This window comes from Argiope bruennichi, chromosome X2, assembly GCF_947563725.1.
Source record: "Argiope bruennichi chromosome X2, qqArgBrue1.1, whole genome shotgun sequence".
In the NCBI taxonomy this organism is placed as follows: Eukaryota; Metazoa; Arthropoda; class Arachnida; order Araneae; family Araneidae; genus Argiope; species Argiope bruennichi.
In genome coordinates this window covers 44,547,885-44,564,000 of record NC_079163.1, presented here as the reverse complement: position 1 = coordinate 44,564,000, position 16,116 = coordinate 44,547,885, and the positions used below count along the sequence as shown (strand labels likewise).

The 16,116-nt window shown below is 27.0% G+C and overlaps 1 protein-coding gene across 1 annotated transcript in view; it reads left to right on the top strand.

Moving 5' to 3' along the window:
- Positions 1–10,398, top strand: part of LOC129959726 (polyserase-2-like) — an 87,955-nt gene extending 77,557 nt beyond the window's left edge. Inside the window, exons 10-15 of the mRNA XM_056072617.1 lie at positions 14–117; positions 375–475; positions 2,227–2,302; positions 3,654–3,828; positions 5,522–5,658; positions 10,086–10,398. Of these exons, the coding sequence (XP_055928592.1) occupies positions 14–117; positions 375–475; positions 2,227–2,302; positions 3,654–3,828; positions 5,522–5,658; positions 10,086–10,247 (755 nt within the window). The 3' untranslated portion in view covers positions 10,248–10,398. The remainder of the gene's footprint in view (positions 1–13; positions 118–374; positions 476–2,226; positions 2,303–3,653; positions 3,829–5,521; positions 5,659–10,085) is intronic.
- The last annotated feature ends 5,718 nt before the right edge of the window (positions 10,399–16,116 follow it).

The following is a 16,116-nucleotide window of genomic DNA, read 5'->3' as shown; positions in this document are numbered from 1 at the left end:
TGTATTTATTCAGTTCAACAGTTTGTATTATTAAAGGCTAATTCTGAAGATCAAGTTCCAGTATTCGATCGAATTGTAGGCGGACAAAAAGCTGAAGAAAATGAATTTCCTTTTCAGGTTTGGATATTTCACTTTTTTTTTTTTTTTTTTTTTGCTTATTAGTTGTCTTTTTTTTTTTAATTCATTTTTAGAGTAGAAACATTGAAGGATTTTAAGCACTTAAATAGCAAACTTTTAATCTTTATACATTTTAGCTACTTTAAATCGCTTTCAAATAGTCTTCTAAAAATTTTACTTTTGAAAATGATTTTATAACTTTAAAAGTCTATCAGTTATTGTATAGGAAAATCTCATTAAATTTGTAATTGTTTCAGGCTTCTCTTCAACGAAAGAGCAAATTTGGTTATTTTCACACTTGTGGAGCAGCTCTGATAACAAACAAATGGTTATTAACAGCTGCACATTGCATAAAAATGTGAGTTAATGTTTTTTTTTTATCTTATTTACTTAAGCTCACAATTTTTAATCATTTAAAAGTTAAACTTCTTTTTAGAAGTATGAATTATTTATTTATACATAATCATACAAACAACTTTGATTATTTCATAATATTTGAATGTGCGTGTTTTTTTCTGTAGGTACATTTCGTTCATACGCAAGTTTGTATACGTTTTCTCAGCATTGATAGAAGGCTTCTAACTTAATTACATGGCACTCGTAAACATGTCAATATTCAGATATGAGTTGGAGTAATGGTATATATATCAAACAGATATCTTTAAGCTCCAATATGGTTAGTAAAATATTCGAAATCCCGCACACATTAAATATATTTGACTAACAGCATGGGAGACTTACGCACTAACAATAAAAAATTTCTATATAGGCAATATGATGAGTAGTTTATCATAATTATATATTGTTTCTTAAAAATACTGAATCCACAAGCACACTTATTATGTTAACATTTGCACTAAAATATCATGCCCACTTTGAATCAACAATGTTATATTGTACAGGGTGTGGTAGATTAATTCGACTTTGTGAAATAATCATAATATATTTTAATATACGAAGAAAAAAATTAGTAATGGGTAAGCATTCATGATTGTTTATTATGCAATGACGCTGATGAACGGAAAATTACATCTTGCGAATGATGTCCTTTTCCACCTGTACATTGAAGTTCCGCATAAAATTCTCTGCAAAGAAGTGTCGGTATAGTAACTTCTCTACTCTAATCATTTCCACATTTAAGTATATTTTGTGGATTATCAGGCGGGCTTCTTTTTTAATTATTAAATAAAGATTACAGTATAAAAATTGTTTAATGCAAGAGGATAAAGTCATTTCGTTGGATCTTCAATCTGCGAGGATACTCGTACTGCAAACATGGTACTCCTTATAAAATAATAATAATAACAAAAGCAGAAGTGCGTGACGACGTAACAACAATTGTCGCAATACAACTCCCTGAGAAGGACCGAAGTGCTATGAACAATAAAACAGAATGATCCTATTCTCACATCTGTCCCTTTCTTCAAGGCCAAGATGCGCCTTTCTTTTGGAGCCAAAATGCCAAGATTTCATAAACATCTGGCTTATCTCCTCATATTGTATATCATGTTTTTTTTATGGAAAACTTGATTATGAACTTTTAACGTCATCTTTGAAATCTTTTTTGAAGGTGCTATTTTTTGTACAATTTCATTAGTGTCATTTTTATACAATTTAATTAGTTAATTTTCTTTTCAATGGTTAAAAATTTTTGCATTTCAAATAATTCAATAAGAGTTTCAAGTTGAATTTAAAATATTTTTCCCAGGTAAAACATTTACATTCTCTTTTTCACATCAAGAAATAATCCGGCATTATGAATCTTTATTAAAGAAACATTTATTTCTAACTGCCTGTTTAAGAACGGAAAAAAATCTCGACTAGTAAAATATTGATTGCGTATGTATTGTTTCATTATAAAATCCTAATTGATTCTAAAAAAAACAACTCAGTTGTTTTGTAATCACCAGATATAGATTTTAAATAATAGCAGAATATAACAAATTTTTTCAAATTTTTCAATTTGTCTTTATAATTTTAATTTTTGCCGAAATTATGTATGGTAAGAATAACAATAACAAGTTTAATCAGCATCTTATGCTTATTAGTAAATAAATATTATACAAATGTGTAATTAAAATATTTGCAATGCTATTTTTTTAATTTCAGAAATTCAACAAGTTGGTACAAAATAATGATAGGAAGCAGTAAATTGAAACCAATAGATGCCGAAAACTTTTATTCTGTAAGTACTAGTATAAAATATCTAAAAGCAACTTTAGTTTTATTGCTAAAATTTTTGTTTCTGCTGTTTCTTATCAGTCGAAATAATGTTCTAAGTAAATACAGGAATGAATTCTATAAGATAAAACTTAAAAATCTAAATGAATGACAATATTTATTTTATTTATGATTTTTATCATATAAGAAGCAACATTTTCTCATTAAACATTGGAGCGATTCAACAAAAAATTGCTGATTTCGAATTAAAAATACTTTCAATGAGTTTATACCGCTTGGGTGCTAGTAGAAAATTATCAATCATTTTTAAATAAAAATGCCTTATGAAAATATTGAAAAAAATGAAATCAGTTCTATAAAATGTTTAAAAAAATCTTACTAAACTTTGACCTGTAATTTCAAGTTTCATGAAAAAATAAAATTTTTTTGTCTATCCGTGGTGAATTAGATCTTCTTATTTTAAAGGTTTCTTAAATTTCATACACATTGTCTAAATATATTAAATAAAATATATATGTATTATAAGTAGAAAATTTCTTATGAATAGAATAGATACAGTTGGACATATAAACTCAAGCACAACTCAAACTTCGGGTCATGCCGTACTTTTTCGGTTGATCTTTTCTAATTTGCAGTGGTATAGATATTTAAATATGAATTGAAATTTTAAAAAAATTCAATAGAACTTAATATTTAGTTCAATAATATATCCAGAAACTTTTATAAAAGCTTTTTATAAAAAACTCTTCATAAAAAAACTTTTGCCCAACTTCATAACTTTGTACCAAATAATACATCTACAGAATTTCGGTAACATTTTCCGAAAATAGAGAGAATCTGAAATCGCTTAAGATCAACTGTTCTTGATCAGATGCTCCTAAAGCAGATTAATGCCTTCCTTAAAAATCCTTTTACGAGATATATTATTTATAAATATTAATTTATAATTAATTAATCATAGTCATGTTTGGGAAAATACCACTTCTTGCTAATAATGGCGTAAGATCAAGATAACATTCCATTACAAAAAATAAAATATTTATATTTGCTTGTGTAATTTATTTTAATTACAAGCACAATGATTAAATTATGAGGAAAACAAGCCGTCTTATATTATCCAAAATTAGAAATAAATATTAAGTTAATAGTCAAAGAATCAAAAAGAAAGATTAACTGAATCCGGCCCGAAGACTTTTTCAAGGGTCACCCTCAGGCAAGGATTCAAACCAGGGATTGTTTCCGTCTTATATTATATAATTATTTACTGATTTACTACTTTAATAATTTCGAATTCATCCCTTTGTGATTCTTATTGACTTTATTACAATAGATTTAAGATTATTACTTTATTACAGATTGAAATGATAGTTCTGAAACACGGTTTCGATGAATGTAACTTTAATAACGACATTGCTTTAATTCAATTAACGGAGCCAGTCAGAAGTTTAGTTCAACCCATCAAGTTACCCGATTCCAGTCCAGATCTAAACATTTCAGCCTCAGTTATTGGATGGGGAGCTACAGTTGATGGTTAGTAGCAAATTATTACTTCGATTCTTATGTTAGTTAAAATAAATTTGATATTTATATCATTTAATAATAAAATACAAGGCATTTCACGTGTAGCCAATACGGAATTGCAGCACCCACCTTTATTAACACAACTCTAGTTTAATTAATTTTCACGTGATACCTAATTCCATCAACAATTTAATATCATTCATTTCAGTGTTTTTAATGTTTAATGAAAACACAGCAAAAAATGTATATATGCTACTCAGAGAGAGAGATTCCAAACAATACCGATTTCTACCGGTACGCATGCGTAGTAACAAAGCATATCCATTTCATTTTGTAGTTTGTAAAGAAAAGAAGTACTGTACCAAAATAAACACTTCTTTACTTTTAATAGATAGTAGAAGCGAAATTTTAAAGGTTTTTTTTCTGCTGCAGATGATCTTTTAGCCTCAAATTTGAATAAAAAAATAAATTATAATTATTGACAAAGGAAGAATTTTTGTTGTCTGTTTGTTCGGCAGATATTATAAACTTATCCTGTTTATCCTTATCTTAGTTTTCTGGATTGCCTTTTAAACTATTTAAAATTCAACAAATTTTTTTAGGATTTAACTTGTCTTAAATACACTCTATGAATGGCGTTTGATTTCGAAATTTTAACTATGCTCCATAGAAAATATCTGAAAGAATAGTCTTTAAAAATTATGTTCTAAGAAAGAGGGTTTTTTTTCCCCTTAGAAAGAAAGAAAACTAAAAGAAAATAAAATTTTCAAACTTGATTATTAATGTCTCTTATTTTAAATGGGAAATGTTAAAATTTTTCTTTAGTTAATGACTTTGCTACGCGTCAATTAGAGAGCTGATATAATACTGAGTTATATATTACTGCAGGAATGAAAGATCTATTGTCGTTTTCAAGCTTCAAGCAAGAAATTATTAGTGAATTTTCCTCATCGAGTAATTTAAAATCTCAAATCGCATTTTTCGATGATATTTTATACAAAACTAGTATTCCTCGTATTTTACAATAGCAACTTGCAGAGAATTAAAATATTTTATATAAATGACAAATATTATTCACTTCTTTCAATTTCATTGAACAAAAAATATCATTTTCAACTACAAAATGATGAATGATTTTTAAGGCAAATAAGATTTTTTTTAACAATATTTGATAAAAATTTCTCAAGAATACTTCCATGACATTTATTACATGCTTTATAAGTGTTTGTTCTACTATGGTATTTTGTTGCAAGCAATAATAATTAACAAAGCAAATACAGCAAGGTAAAATCTGTTCTAGTTCTCCTTAAATATTTTAGAAAATATCCATTCTTTTTTCATAATTAAAAATCTTTATAATTAATAATATATAATTAATTATCTTTATAATTAATAATAATTAAAGATAAATTACATGAATAATCCATGGAATTAATTTAATAAATTTTAAGCATAGCAAAATGGATTAACACAATTAATGCAACTTTGTCATTTTCAAATATCACAAAAAGTATTTGTACTATTACAATATATTACATTGTTCAACATATGCAATATCACAAAAATAAGATGATTATTCTATAAAGTAACTTATGATTCTTAGTTATTATCCAATAAAAGAATAATTCGGTGTTTTTTCATTTAAAAAATGAGATATAAGGAAGTGATATTGCAATATAATATATTTAAAATATTTTTGCAGGAGGAAAGGCATCAAATGATTTGCTGAAAGCTAAAGTGGCTCTTATATCGCACGATGATTGCCTCAATTTTTATCGCGAAGTATCTGAAACTTCAATGTGTGCAGGTTACGCAGAAGGAGGAAGGGATGCTTGCCAAGTATTTTATTATGATGAATTTTTGAAAAATATTTTTCTAAATGTCAAAAAATAAAAGAAATCAAATGTAGGATTATTTATACCCTAATCCGGCATTTCAATGAAATATTTAACCCCATTGAGGATACTATCCCATATGGGTACATTTATTAATTTTCTTTAAATTGAAATCATTTTTAATGAAAATGCATTAAATATTGGAAATGGAAAATTTAGAAAATTTAATTTGTTACTTTTTACTTTATTGAGTTATTGCCGATAAAAAAGAATCGAACGTAAAAAAATAAATCAAAATTAAATAACCTTTTTGGTTTAAAAAAAAAATCTGACTCTGAAGATATTTATATCTCCTGAGTATGGATATTCAAGCTTCTCATGTCGTTTGCATCAATCATATTTTATTTCAATAAACTAATTAAAAAATACTTAAGGGTTAAATATAGTTCTAGAAAATTTGCAGTGAAATTTCTCCTCATTTTTTCTAAAGACGAAAAAAACATCACACGCTATAATTTAATTTTATTTTTAATTTTTTTTACTTTTTATTAAATCATTAAAAGAAAAATAAATAGCAGAAAAGAACTTTTGTATATTGTTGCTTCTACCTATAAAAATTACCATTGTATAATTATATTAGCATTTTTTTTGTGTACAGCTTTTACTTTCTGAGCTGGGATACTTTAATTTTAATCATTTTGTACTTTTTCTATTTTAGCAGAGTGTTTGGAAAATGTATTTAAAAATTTGGATTTTAACAAATGGAAATAATAATCAGGAAATACAAATGAATTATAGCTCCTCATTCCTTAATTAATATCTTTAGTAAATCATTATGGAAACACTGGTCACAAGGATAACTCTGAAATTAATTATATAAATTAAAGATTGGCTGTTAAGATTAAATGCCATCTTAAGAGTTAATAGACGCTTCAAGATTAATAAATTCTATAAAACAAAGATTAATATTTGAATTTTACGAAATTAGAAAACCAGAAATTTCTCAGATTTTGTTTCAAAGTTTCGTCAGCATGGTTATTAATAAGATTTCATCAAATACATTTAAGATTAATTCTTCCATAGTAATTCATAATAAAACATATTAAAATCATATTTCTTTGCAAAAATCAATTTTTCCTATTCTTTTTGTATGTGAATCATGTACAAAAAGTGAAAAATATTCTTTATCACGAGTTTATATATGAATCAAGAATCCTCTTCTTAGGAAACTTTAGTATTAAAGAAAATAAGATAATTTCAGTATTTACTTCTACACTGGCATAGAAATACAAAGACAAAGCTTTGACCTTTTCATTCCTTTGGTAAGTCACTCTCGTTTCCTCGTTCATAAAACAGGTTTCTTATTTTTTACTTACTGGAGCAACATTTTCCCCTTACTTGTTATTTTTCCTTTAATTCTTTCCTTATTTACTACATGAAGAAGAATCCCATCAGATAATCCCTCTCAATAGGACCTAATTTTCATTTTTAAAAAAATGCACTTAGATAAATGCTCATATTAAAAATTACATAAACCAGGAATGAATATTCTGGTCTTATGATGATTTATGACATCATCCATCGTGTACAGTCATTCGTTAAATTTGAAATGAAACAATTTATTTCTCAAACTTTTCTTTGCTTGTTACCCGATTTTGACCTCAAAATTTTCAGTGACGTTATGTTTGAGCGAACTTTTTCATTATTCCTAGTATTAAGACAGAATCAAAAGAAATTGTAAAAATTAAATATTGAATTAAAAATAAGCAAAAAAGAACTTTATTTAAATACATTAATTTTCAACATTTCAAAGAAATATGTGAAATCGAACATTAGTTAAATGCTCTTACTTGAAGCTGCGTATAGTACGAATTAATGTCCTGATAGGATAGTGTTTTAAGACACAAATCATCATGCGAAGGCTTTTGTTAAAAATAAAAATAAATAATTAATTCCAAACATGGTTCATTAAACCTTCTTTACTTGCTACCCCATTTCAATTGTTAATAAACTCAGATATTTCTTTTATAGATGAGTTTTTTACAATTCATTTCATCCAATAAAACGAAAAGGAAAAAATGCAGCACTGACTAAAAATACAAAAATAAAAATTTCTTTAAATATAGTTTTCATATAAAATTGCAATAAAATATTTGAAATCAAATAGGATTTTTGAAAATTTTTGTATACTAATATTGATGAACCTGACATAAAACCTCTCTGCAAATGTTATTGCGGTATCAAATTCATTCTATGCTACTTCATCTAAATTTGGAACACAATATTTAAAAATTTCTAATTTATAGTCGTGAATCGATGCAATCCATTTATAGTCGTGAATCGATGCAATCCAAGTCACCTTTATTGTCAAAATGAAAGCTTATTTTTCTAAATTATTGATAGTATTAATTGTTTCCAGCAAATCACCAGTCTCTGAATCATATTTTACTTCTTGAATTAAAATATTTTTAAGGTAATGCGGTTTTGATAGTCAAATTTTATCACAGAAAAGCATGCAAGTTATTCTACTATTATCATCATTAATTAACTATCAGCAGCAATTATAACCATAAACAAACATACATATTTACCAGCAATATTTCAGTGATCTTTTTATTTGTTGTAGACATTCAGAATTTTCTCTTATTTTTTGAAGTTTCTAATCATTTTCATACCTAATAAAAATACAAAGTTTTCTAGTACAATTAATATTATAAAATCCTTCACCTTGATATGAAAGCCGTGGTTTTAATGCTTTTTGTTGAACTTTTGGAAAATAATACTTGACTGAAATAAAAGTAGACTATTGTTTAAAGGCAAGTCATAATTGACTTATACGTCCTATCGATTGTATTCCAAGCTTCCAGGAAATGGTATACAAAGAAGATACCAATGAATTCGAATGAGGTCAAAATTACGAACATTCTACGAAGGTATAAATTTCTGAGATTATGAAGATTAAGAGCATATATTTTTTACTTTTTTTTTATATATCAATACTAAACTTTTCAATATAATTTTCTTAAAAACACGACTTTCATATAAGATTGTCAAGTTTTATTAAATAATTTTCTTAAATTTTATATCTACAAAATATTACAGAGTCGCTTTCGAATGTCATGAAGTTAGCTACCATTAGGATTAAAAAAATAACTTCATTTTAGAAAACATATTATTTCAAAATTAAATTTAATAATTCATGAAGTATATTTCAAAATTTTAAATTATTCTTTGTTTCGTTTTTTGTTAGAAACAAGACTTAAGAAATTATTTTCGAGTGAACTGCGGAAATGATGTTTCAACTTAAGATATTAAGATTACATGAAATGAACATTTTCAAAGCTTTCATCCGTTGTATTAGAAAAATAAGGACATGCATTGTAAAAAAATGATTAATTCAATATAAATTTTCATGATTTTTTTTCAATCTGTTTTTGTGATTAATTCAGAAGTTTATGTCAGAATTGGAAGAAATTTCTTATACGGAATGGAAAAAAAAATTTAGGTAATTTTGTTAAGTACTAAAGAATTAATTTTTCTCCCAGCTTTTGAAATCTGAAATTTGTGAAAATAATAATAAAGAGTTAAGCCTCTGCATGTATATATCTTATTTTATCAACTTCAGAACATCTTGCGACCACTTCGGAAAGTTCAGCTCTTCGTTGTTAATTTCTAAAGTAACTCCGCTGTGTTTTCCATTCAGTATTTAAAATTTAAAATTAATTTTTCAAGCTACAATAGCCAATAACAATACAAGTTGATTTTATGAAAAAAGTTACAATCGACAAAATCGCAGGTAAATGACATAATACATGCTTCTACGCGTATCATGGAATAAAAAGAATTCTGTGAAATTCTATACAAATTTTATTTTAATTATAAAAGCAGTAGTAATATGGTACTGTTTTATAAAACAAGTTCCAGTGTAGGATATGCTGAGCCAAACATAAGGTGATGATGAAAGTTGCACAACTTCAACGGTTTAAAATCTAGGGTTTCATTACATAAACTGACAACAAACGGTGTTTAAGATTAAACTACTTTTAAATAAGTTAGTTGCTTTTTAATATATTAAAATCATTTTTAGATCTATTTAAACGTGTGTAATGATACATCTGGTAATTTTCACCAGCCTATAATTATGTAGTCAATACAAAGTTGTAAAAATGTGCACAAATCAAAAGTGCCGCTCGGCTGCTCTGGAAGTATATAGCTAAAAATTTATTACGTCATCTTGGAAAATTGAAGGCTAAATAAAGCATTCAAAATAGTAAAAACATGGTACGATTGTAATTAAAACTGCTATTTTGTTCTTCTGCAATTTTTTAGGAATAAAATATTAAAACAATTAGTTCGCGCTTAAATAAAAGTGCATTCTTTTTTTTTCTTGCATGTGTGCTTTGATGTCTTAAATTTTTGCTACGCTTTCAGGGGGATTCTGGAGGACCACTCATTCAAACCAGGAACGGAGAAACTTTTCTCATAGGAATCGTGTCCTGGGGTATCGGATGTGCAGAACCCAATCAACCTGGTGTATATACAGATGTGTCTTTGTTTACTGCCTGGATAAAACATTATGTACCATTTAAATAATATTTTCTTAAAGAGTTGTTAGAAAAGAAGTTCTCTCTAAAAAAACACACTTGAAAGTATGAATACAAAAAATACTAACGTATATATTTTTAAACTATTGGAAATAATTGCAAATATTGCAATAATAAGAGTAAGTTATTTATTTTTTATAAAACTGAATGCAAGAATGAAAAAGTTATCCTAATTAAATACGATTACCTATTAAGTATATTATTATCAAAGCACAATGAATGATAATAAAATAATTAGAATTGGTTACTGTAAAAAATTTCCTACAAAATATTCTTTGTTAACATTATTTTAATTTAATTTTTATAATAAAAATAATTATAAATTTATTCCATGCAATCATTTTTTTTCTTTATAGCTTTTTCTTCGAGACTTAAAATTGGAAAGAAATTTGTTATCATTTTCTATTATTTCGAATTTGGAAATAAGATCCTCTTAATTGTGCAGAACTTTCTTAAGATTATTTATACTCATTGATCACTAGAGCATTCAGATTCAAGGTAACTGCAACTAAAATTTGAATTATCTGATATTTGTAAAGCATCTTCAGTGAACTCAACAGTCAACCAATTGCATACATTTTGATCTCTAAAAATAAAAAATGAGGGAAGGAAGTACGGATCTGAAACCTCAAACTATTCAAATGAGGAATTCGTGAAACCACTGTCGTAACCTTACGAGGAAAATTCTCCGTTACTTCGATAAAGACAAGGAAAACCTTGGAAAGATCATACGAAAAATGAAAGAGTCCATTCTCTGTTATACTCATGAAATCATTTGCAGAATAATTTTTCTTTGCATCATCGCAGACACGTCTCCTACTTTCGTATTATCAGAAGAGATCTCCAATTAAAGAAAATTCCCTTTAAAAAATAGTAGGAAAACTGTGTTTTAAAGAAAAAGCTCGTATTTCTTTCAATACAGAAAATACGTGTATTTTTTAACTATCAAAAACACAGACGCAAAAGTAGTTAAAGCAGTGAAATTTTTGTTCATAGGTGTGCTGATAAATGATGGCAATTCAAAAATAAGTCAGAAACAGATCTTTAATATATTAGTGCTCAAAAATGGCGATGTTTTAAACAGGTAAAATGATTGAATATTGAATGGAATAATCAAAATTTAATTTTATGACTAGAAGGCTTAGCTTTGTATATTAGGAAAATGTTGAAATCGATTTCAAAGTAAATTCACCTCATTTGATATTTCAAACATCCCCCATGAGAACACCTGTCATATATTAAAAACGCGAATATACTCATAATATATTAAAGCGAAATAACGAAATGGAAATATTAATAAATTCTTATAATTTAAACCCTCCTCAAAGAATAGATAAATTATTCCCCCAATATGGGGAGTATAATTGTATTAAATCACTAAACTTAATTTTCTAGCTTATTTTGATTTAATTTGAGTTTTGCTTTTATGCCACAAAAGGGTTATTTTGAGAAAGGCTGGGTAATTTTGAAAGGTAATCAAAGATTACGTGGGAGACACTTGAGTTGACCCTCCCTCTCCAGTCTTCATCGACATGTCAACATGAGGATGTTAGATGTTTAGCATTAGAATTAACGAGTACTAGGTCTACATACACGGCACATATTTGATGAAATCGGGCTTTCAACCATGAGCAGAGCTAGACAATGTTATCAAGAAATCATGGTTTCAAGAGAATGAAAAGACTAATTAAAGAGAAATAAGATTTTTAAAAAAAAGTATTTAAAAATATGCATTCATTAATGTGCTAATAAATGTTATTTAAACTATTTCCTACTTTATAGCCTTTAATTTATATTTCATTATTACAAATATCAGGCAATCTTGAAATCATATTTTTTCTAAAAGTTACATTCAAATGACGCCTCTTGTGTAAATTCCAGATTTAATCGTATAATAAAATTCAGAAATTGTTATCGAGAACCCATAAATACCCAAAATTTCAAAACAAGCATATCAGAAAGCAGATGGAGAATCTATTATGAAATTTCATGTTTAAAAACATGTTAAAAAGTTAAGTTAAATTAAAAATGTTTAAAAACTACGATTCATGATGTAAAGATACAACTCCAGAGGGAAAAGTTTAACTAAGCTTAAAATACAACTGCATTATAGTAAATGTATTATTTTTATACATTTTTATATTTTTTATACATTTTATTCAAAACTTTAAAAAATTTTATCACTTAGATTATAATAAATCGTTATATGTTCACAGCATATTGTTTTATAACATGTTTAATAAATTAACACCAAAACTGAAATTTAAAGATGAATCTTTCTGAGAATGACAAAATTTGAAATTATAGTACATTACCCACAGATTCTAATAACATAATTTTAAACAAGTCACATCTTTAACAACTTTTTTCTGTAATCGATATTTCGCTCTCATCTTCTATGATCCCATAATCCTCTAGTGCCACTTCAAAATGAGATGTTAATTCAGCTAAACTGAACTTAATACAATATATAAATGCTTCCAATTTTTCTTAGTTTTATTTTCATATTGTAACATTTTTCATAATTTTATAACTATGCGCTTCCAGAGACGGTCAGGATTAAGAAAAAATAATGATGATTTTAAAATAAATATTCGAATGAGCTTTGGCTTACAAATTCTGTCAAATAAACTTGCCTATCTTTATACAAATAAAAAATGTCTTTACTCTAGATGAATTTGTAAAAATATTACAAGATTCGAGATTATATATTATAATGTCAAGACCTCAACTTCAATTTCAAACTAAGATCACGAACGAAATTTCTCTTGAAGGTACAATAACCTTCATTCAGTTTGAAGGAATGTTGCGTTTGCTTATCTAAAGTTCTATCTTGTTTACTTTTTGATAAACAGAGCAAATACTTGAGGCATCTTAACAACATATTTGAGGATAAAGAATTCTAATGTTGCTTTAAGTTGGCTTATTTCAAATTTTTGCCATTCCGATTACTAAATTCACAATTCGAATGCTGTTAAATTCTAATGAGCTTAAAAAATATTTTAAAGACACATTCACTTAAACGCTAATCCGCAATTCTATTTAAGATAAAATACAAAGGCACATCAATAAATAAGGCATATAATTTTGAATATAATAATAAAAAAATCAATCAATGATATTATGAAACGGAAATGAAAATATTGGCAATTTGCTATTTTTCAGTATAACTGGCATTCATGTTGAAGCATTTGTCCCAGCATTGGAACAGTTTTGAAAATCCAGGTTTCATAGAACGCTGTCGGATGTGAATAGAACCGCTGTTAAGTCATGGTTAGAATGAGGTTTCTGACTCCGAGTAACTTTTTCATGGGTGCAAACAAGAAACCTAAGGATTATATGTCCGGGCTGTATTGTGGGTGATTCAAAACTTGTCAAACGAATCTTTCCAGTTTTCACAAATATGGAGGGGGAAGGGGAGGGGAGAGGAAGGACTGTTTCCGGGACTTGCCGGAAAAAAGCCCTGGCTCGAAGCCTTCAGGTTTTCATCTGTTTAGACCCATGAATAAATTCCGTAGTGATCAGAAGTTTAACTCTGACTGCCACCTCAAACAGGCTGTAGGTTAGAGGCTTTACTCGCTGCCGATAGCGTTCTGTGAGTCCCGAATTTTCGAACTGATCCAGTATTGGGACAAACGCTTCAACATGAATGACGGTTATGTCGAAAAATGGTAAATCGGCAAAATTTTCATTTTCGTCTCATATTGTTATTAAATGTATTTTTTATTATTATGCTCAAAAGTATTCGCGTTTCCTTTTAATACCCCCTCCCGTCATATGAAAAAAGATCAGGGGAACTTTTAACATACCATGTATATTTTTTTTAAATAAATTATATTTTCGATATTTGTGTAATTAATTAAGATCAAAATTATTTCAATGCATCACACTAATAATTTATCTCAAAACAATCAATTATTTTTCCTGTTGCTTTTCAAGGTCATGTTTTTTAGACCTAAAGGAAATATGTGTATTGTTTGAAAAAAAGAGGTAAGCTCCCAAGAGTGTCATAAAGAATACCATTCGATTTACGCCTACCGTATTATTTTAACTCCACAGTGCTCGGATTCAAGGAGACAATTACTCATAATCCAAATATGCAATGACAGTCCATATTCTTGTAAAAATTAGTACATTGAGCCAAAATGCAGTACCGATAAAAGTACATGAGGCAGTACAGGAATCATATTGTAAAGTTTTTGAATAAATAAAACTCTATTACGTCATACAGAAAGCTTCAGAACTATTTTTGAAAAGTCTTCTTTTAACGATAAAAGTACTTGGGGAAGGTCAGGAATCATATTGTTAAATTTTCGAATGAATAAAACTCTATTACGTCATACAAAAAGATTCAGAACTATTTTTCAAAAGACTTCGCTTTTTATAACAACAAAAACTTTTAAAAAGTAAAATTTGAAATTCATAGTAACGGTTCTCATCACATTAAAATATTAGAATCTTTTAAATAATTGTAGATTTTGAGAAACAAATACAATAATAAAAAAAGTTTCAGAAGGCTGTAAACAATTATACAGAAAACATTTTAAGTAGGTATTATTATATGTAAGCTAAGAAAAAGACAAAACACCCAAACTAAAATGATAATTTTAGCATCAGGTTACATTTATAACAACAGAAAGCTCTGAATCATCTTCACGTGGTATTCCATGAATGCAATTTTAAGGCAGCGAAAAAAAAAAACTGATGCATTCTATGCATTTTCATCAATCCATTTACAGCTTAGCAATTTTTTCTTTAAATTTGAACTGCTGTTTTTGTAAACTTTGCAAGTGTCTGTTTTTCCATCCGATTTCTCAAAAACTAATTTTTTATTAAAACTATCGAACGGATAAAAACTATTTGCAAGATGACAGTTTCTAATGAAATCGAAATTGAAAGCGCAATTAAATAATTGTTTATTCTATTTCAAAGAGAAAAAATATTTGTAAAAACATGTGTGGAAGTCGTTTACACAAACTGCAATCGTTTTTCCAGATGCAGCCTTTTCTTTTTCTAATGAAATGCGTGATTTTTACAATTTGTGGAAAATAAAGTCTTAAAAATCTTAAGTTTTGATTTATTTTTAATGAATTAAATAGCCGGGCTTTTTTTTCTTTTTTAATGAAATATGAATGAAATATAATATGAAAGAATGAAATTTCAAAAATGGATAAGAAGAAAATACGTGATTAAGGCTCCGTTAATGTTATTTCTTAAATCTTTGCTAAAAAAGTTATAGTTCTCTTCAAATAATCTTAAACTGAGGTATGGTTATCTTTTTTTTAATATAAAATATATTTTTAATGTATTTAAAATGATTGAAGGCATTTTGCAGATCATCTTTTAAACAATTACAAGGAAAAATATGAAAACTAAATTTCGACAATTTTCATTGTTGAGAAAGTCATTCTTTCCTGGTTAGCTTTTTCTTTTATTTATTTTATTTTATTCAAGTCAAGAAAGTTGTTTTACTTAAGTCAAGAAACGTACTTTTATTATAAAAATTCCCATTTCAGTATATGTAGGGGAGGACAGTAAATATTCGAAAAAGTAACTTCTCCAAAATGACTGTGATATAGAATTAATATACTAAGGGAGAGAATACAAGTTGGGAAGAAAACATATAAAAGAAATGAGATTTGATAAAATCAATACAAAAAAATGAATCAAGATTTTAAAATTCAAAAAATTATGTAAAATAATTCGTTAACAAATTAAATAAAAATGCTATCTAAAAATTCTAAAGAAAAGTAAGTATAAGAAAGTGTAAGTTTCTGAGAATCGGTCATTGGAAATTTTTTTAGATAGTATATGTTTATTTTCAGAAATCGCTCAAAACAATTTCGAATTCAATTTTT